The 6,102-nt window shown below is 41.4% G+C and overlaps 1 protein-coding gene across 2 annotated transcripts; it reads right to left on the bottom strand.

The window, feature by feature from the left end:
• Positions 1 to 1,698: 1,698 nt before the first annotated feature.
• LOC120021762 (sialidase-3-like) lies at positions 1,699 to 4,381 on the bottom strand. Of its 2 annotated transcripts, none has more exons than XM_038965608.1 (3): positions 4,190 to 4,381; positions 3,725 to 3,976; positions 1,699 to 3,585 (listed from the first exon to the last, which is right to left on the bottom strand). In XM_038965608.1, the coding sequence occupies exons 2-3, from the start codon at positions 3,953 to 3,955 to the stop codon at positions 2,590 to 2,592; spliced, it is 1,227 nt and encodes a 408-aa protein (XP_038821536.1). In that variant the 5' UTR covers positions 3,956 to 3,976; positions 4,190 to 4,381; the 3' UTR covers positions 1,699 to 2,589. The 2 variants fall into 2 exon arrangements, with proteins under 2 accessions (XP_038821536.1, XP_038821535.1); XM_038965607.1 differs by having other exon boundaries at positions 3,725 to 3,973.
• Between the last annotated feature and the right edge of the window lie 1,721 nt (positions 4,382 to 6,102).

Here is a 6,102-nt window from a genome sequence, read left to right as displayed (position 1 = left end):
TTTCCCCTCATCAATCTACACACAATATCCCATAATGACAAAGCGAAAACAGGTTTTATACATTTTTGCAGATGTATAAAAAATAAAAACAGAAATACCTTATTTACATAAGTATTCAGACCCTTTTCTATGAGACTCGAAATTGAGCTCAGGTGCATCCTGTTTCCATTAATCACCCATGCGATGTTTCTACAACTTGATTGGAGTCCACCTGTGGTAAATTCAATTGATTGGACATGATTTGGAAAGGCACACACCTGTCTATATAAGGTCCCACAGTTGACTGCATGTCAGAGCAGAAACCAAGCCATGAGGTCAAAGGAATTGTCCGTAGAGCTCGCAGACAGGATTGTGTCAAAGCACAGATCTGTGGAAGGGTACCAAAACATTTCTGCAGCTTTGAAGGCCCCCAAGAACACAGTTGCCTCCATCATTCTTAAAGGGAAGAAGTTTGGAACCACCAAGACTCTTCCTAGAGCTGGCTGACGGTCCAAACTGAGCAATCAGGGGAGAAGGGCCTTGGTCAGGGAGGTGACCAAGAACCTGATGGTCACTCTGACAGAGCTCCAGAGTTCCTCTGTGGAGATGGGAGAACCTTCCAAGACAACCATCTCTGCAGCACTCCACCAATCAGGCCTTTATGGTAGAGTGGCCAGACGGAAGCCACTCCTCAGTAAAAGGCACATGACAGCCCGCTTGGAGTTTGCCAAAAGGCACCTAAAGACTCTCAGACCATGAGAAACAAGATTATCTGGTCTGATGAAACCAAGATTGAACTCTGGCCTGAATGCCAAGCGTCACGTCTGGAGGAAACCTGGCACCATCCCTACAGTGAAGCATGGTGGTGGCAGCAGCATCATGCTGTGGGGATGTTTTTCAGCGGCAGGGTCTGGAAGACTAGTCAGAATCGAGGGAAAGATGAACGGAGCAAAGTACAGAGATCCTTGATGAAAACCTGCTCCAGAGCGCTCAGGACCTCAGACTGGGGCAAAGGTTCACCTTCCAACAGGACAACGACCTTAAGCACACAGCCAAGACAAAGCAGGAGTGGCTTCGGGACAAGTCTCTGAATGTCCTTGAGTGGCCCAGCCAGAGCCTGGACTTGAACCCAATCGAATGTCTCTGGAGAGACCTGAAAATAGCTGTGCAGCGACGCTCCCCATCCAAGCTGACAGCGCATAAGAGGATCTACAGAGAAGAATGGGAAAACTCCCCAAATACAGGTGTGCTAAGCTTCTAGCGTCATACCCAAGAAGACTGTAATCGCTGCCAAAGGTGCTTCAACAAAATACTGAGTAAAGGGTCTGAATACTTATGTAAATATGATAGTAAAGTATTTTTTATTTATTTATAAATTTGCAAAAAATTATAACTTATTTTTGCTTTGTAATTATAGGGTATTGTGTGTATATTAATGATGGGGAAAAAAGCCATTTAATCAATTTTAGAATAAGGTTGTAACGTAACAAAATGTGTAAAAAGTCAAAGGGTCTGAATACTTTCCGAATGCACTGTATTTTATAAGAAAGCAAGATTGTTCACTTTTGTTACATATCTGATAATAAAATGTTAATAAGTAAACTGATTTCTTCTTGTACCTGGTAAATAAGTCAAACCCTGGCCTGGAGATAAAGGTGAAAGGCAGTTGCATCACATTGTTTGTTCACAACACTTTGTAAATCAAAAAGCTAAACATAGTTTATCAGATTTTTAAAATGTATTTTCAAAAGATAGTTCTGCATGCCATTCACAGAAATTATTAACAATATGTTTCCTGCATAGCCAAGGATACAGGCAGGGACAGGATTGTGCAGGTAGTTGAGACAGGACTAATATTGTAGCATTATTTAGAGACGGGAAAATAATCTAATTTGGCACATTGGAGTTCTCAGCAAATGAAGCTGATCTGTCCTTTAGCAGACACTTTTCAGAGTGGCTCACTGTCAGTGCATTACAGAGGGTCTGAACAACAGCATAAATTATATAAATAACATTCACAAATTACATAGTCATAACATTTATAATGCTATGGGGAATGTTTGAACTGTCCAGACAGGCATACAATGTGCTTAAAGACAGGGTTGGATAGTGTGGCATTGGGAGGCCCATGCAGTTTGAACAGATGAGTCACAATAGATAACAAACAACTTCATGATTGAGGGATGTCTGTTCATTCAACAGGGAGCAGAGTTGTGGCCTGGTCATGGCCTGTAGGTGGTTGTTCTCTTCACAGTGTGCTTGGCAAGCATGAGGAACTGAATCCTTTGAATCAATGTAGAGGTGAAAGGAGTTACATTGCAGAACTAAGTAACAAACGTATGCTGTTTAAATAGACTGTCGTCCCATGACAGCATGCATTGCAGTCCATAGTCAGACGTCATAAAATGATCACATCTACAGATTATATCACATTTAACTATGATTGCATTTCAATTAAATTTTACTGTAAGTTGCCTTTTCTACACAAAACTTTGATATAAATGATCATATTCTTTTCAGATTGCTTCTTTTTCTATACTAATAAAGTATAGCGATGATAATGCATCTACTGACCACTGAATCTGATTGGAGTACAACCCTAATGAAAACCTAGAAGGTTTTTTCTTTCTCATCAATGGTCTGCATGACATCACTGAGTGGAAAAGACACAAAAGCAATCTGTTCAATCTCACTCTTCTCCCCACATTCCATCAGGCAAGCAAAGTGCTCAGTGTCCTCACTGTAGGCCAGGTCTGAGTAGCCACTGGGTCCACTGTGGACGATCCAGGGCCGGTCCCAACCTGACGTGTGCAGTGGGGAACGGTTCAAATACACTCCCAAGTCTTTCCTCGTCCTCTTATTGGTCGGGTGGGTGAAGAGTAGCCAGGTTTGCGTGTCTGAGGCCCGTGGTGATGATGTGGTACCACCCATGCCCTCTTCACCTTGCTCAGGGGCAGGGAAGCCAATCACACTACCTTGGCAACCACCATGACCTGGCTCCACTAACCTCGGAGCCAAGCGAGGTTTGTCATAGTAAACCCCACTGCTCTCACTCAGAGCCTCCACTCTGTGTCCTCCATGGCGGGCATTGCAGTACAGGTGACTCCTGCCCTCGTGGTCTATGATCTCTGCCATCTCACATTCACAGGACTTTCTTTGAAGCATCCTGCCCATTTGCCATGTCTGACCGAAGTCGTCACTGTATATTGAGAGAGCATGAGGCTGTACCATGAAGGGGAAGGGAAAGGAGAAGCATTTGAAGTGGATATAATAGGCATAGGTAGGTATGATCAATCTTCCACTCTCCATTTGAATGCCATGGCCTGGTCCCACAGCAAATGTAGCCCACCTTCTGACCGTTTTGCCAATCACACTCTCTGTCAAGTCCTTTGTCTGGCTCCAGCTCTGGCCCTCATCATTACTTGTGATGTAACACAGGTGGGCCTTATTCTTGCCTGTCCAGATCTGATGGTGCTCTGAAGTGTTCCCTAAAATGCAGATGAAAAACAGGAATAGAGTCTTGGTATTCTTCTCATAAACCGGGCAGGGGTTCATGGTGCGATGGTCTGGTAAACATGCTGATAACAGCTCCTGGGATTCTGACCACTGGGGAACAAGGGAAAATAATTGAAACAAAAATTAACAAGTAGAAACTGTAAGCAGTATGTAACAACTCAATTAAAGATGAACACCTTCAACTGTGTATTATGACTGTGATGTGTTTAGATTTGGAGGGGACATTTACCTGAGTGGATCCATTTTGTTGAGTTCCTCGCCTCATAACAATACTTTTTGCATCACTGTCACTGAGGGAAGAGCGCTTTTCTGCAAAGGCGAGGAATGTCTGACTCTCTTTTAGGTAAATGAGAGCTGGAATTCTGTATCTTGTCCCAGTTTGCTCCTGTTTGAACAGAGTTGTTTTTGCAGGTTGCATTTCGATTCCTGGGAAATAACTCCTTGATGATGTATTCCCCATAGCTGAAATTGCTGGTTCCTGCTAACAGAGGGATTACTTCAAACACAAATGACATATCACCTGAGCCACTAAATTCACTATATTTATTCCCTTGACATGAAAGGCGTATTGGTTGGATCGGATAAACGCTTCGCACGACTGCTAGCTTACATTCAAGTAAATCATCAAGCTATTTTACATGCAAAAAGATGGTCTACTACGTCGACGTCGTAATAAGCCAAAACACATACTTACAGGAGCAGGCTTCTTAGCCTACAAATCACACCGTTGAGTCGTGTGACCCAGTTAAAACGACCATAGCTTAGCTACCTCTAAAACTATTTATTATTATTATTTTTCCTTTCGCTATTAAATGTGGAAGCGTGTCGTGAAATAACAGCGTACGTAGCTCGTCTGGGGTGTATTCATTACGTCCTGCAACGGAAACCGTTTGCCGTTGAAGAACCAAACGGGGGCAAACAGAGCATATGGAACAACACCGCTACCAGAGGTGTAATCATTACGTCGATTATTTTGCAAAACCGTTTACTCCAAACGGAAAACGCAAACGAGAGATTATATTGGACAAATTTAGAGAGGTCCTTCAAAGTTTCGTTCTGTTTGCTTTCGTTTGCTTCTTAAACTGTAAACATTTTCCGCAATAAATAGCCTACACACCTGAATTTGTCCAATTGAAACTCTCGTTTTTGTTGCAAATTTGCACATTTCCATTTGGAATTTTGCAACAGATTAAACGTTTTGCAACATAAATGTTGTAATGAATACACCCGTGTTGTGTGAAAGTCAGTGGAGGCAAAAGAGACCAAAATATTCTATACTGCCAACAGCTGGAGGGAATGTAGTCCCGACTTGTTGACGTGTTGCTAGGATACTGGAGTCTTGACTGATTCGATGTTTATCCATGTTCGCACATCATGAAAATTGATTTTTTTTAATGTCTGGCTGGTAAATGAACAGTTATGGTAAAACAGGTCAACTTGGCCTGTAAATTGTGTAAATAATCTGGATAGCTCTCAACAAAAAGGTACTTGCTGTAGATGTAACAGTGGACGTTAATGGCTGCAGCCGGACTCTACAAATTAGATGTGGGAGACAGTTACCCCGCCAATTGTTTTCCCGTCCGACCATTGTTTCATCAACGAAAAAAAGGTATGAATTCACCACTCTCTAACAGCAATAGTATTCACTGTTCACTGTAGTCTTATCACTTCACTGATAGGCCTATAGAATGGCATTTGATTAATCTATCCAAGACTGTCTGGAATAAAATAATTCAGCATGGTGCTTGTTTTCTGTTGATTCGTTAGGGGCTGGTCACTGGCTGGTTGCTCACAGAAATGCAGTGGAACATAAATACAAAAATACACGAACTAAGAAATCAGAGGGAAACAGTTTTGCCTCAAACTCAATTGTGTCTGAGTGCACACGGGTTGAAGAGTGTGGTGCATCAGATATTCCTGGCTATACATTGGATGCTCCTCTCCTGGTAAGCAAAGAACACATTTGGTTTACAACTCTTTTTCATTTGAGAGAAAACCGCAAACCCATGCAGTAAACAATGAACAATGTATCTATGAAATAATATATTTAATCTCATTAGTTAATAAAAATAACTATTTTGAGATTGTTTTATATTGCCTTGTAGTTGTCATTGCATTGTGTGGACAAGCCATCTGACCTGTGTTCTGTTGACATCAGTGAGCAGAGATTGAATTTGGTAAGATTTGCTCTTTGAGCGATTCATTTAATTTAGTGTTTGATGAATTCAAACAGTCTTAGAATTCCAAGGGGAAATAGTTTATAGGTTTATAGGAAGTTTTTCTCTCTTTCTTCAACAGATCAATACAGAAGATTTCCTGGATTTTGAGAATGTTGCTTATGTCAACGCATCTGACAACAGTCTTACCATAGGTATATCATATAATTATGTGTTTTTTTCTTCATTATTAAACATCTTATACATAAATGTTAATTTAAACAGAATAGAAAAGTAACAACAACAAAAATTATTTTCTGTTTCAGAGCCTTTTGGTAAATTCCCCTCCCTGAGGGAACTTGAGCTATCATTGAATGGCCTCTGCAATGTGACACTCAATGCGGAAGATTTCCCTCACCTGGAGGTAAAATTACACTATGGTTCTACAATA

This window comes from Salvelinus namaycush, chromosome 26 (genome assembly GCF_016432855.1).
Source record: "Salvelinus namaycush isolate Seneca chromosome 26, SaNama_1.0, whole genome shotgun sequence".
NCBI classification, from domain to species: Eukaryota; Metazoa; Chordata; class Actinopteri; order Salmoniformes; family Salmonidae; genus Salvelinus; species Salvelinus namaycush.
Note: the sequence above shows the minus strand (reverse complement) of the source record. Positions and strands in the feature narration are given on the sequence as shown.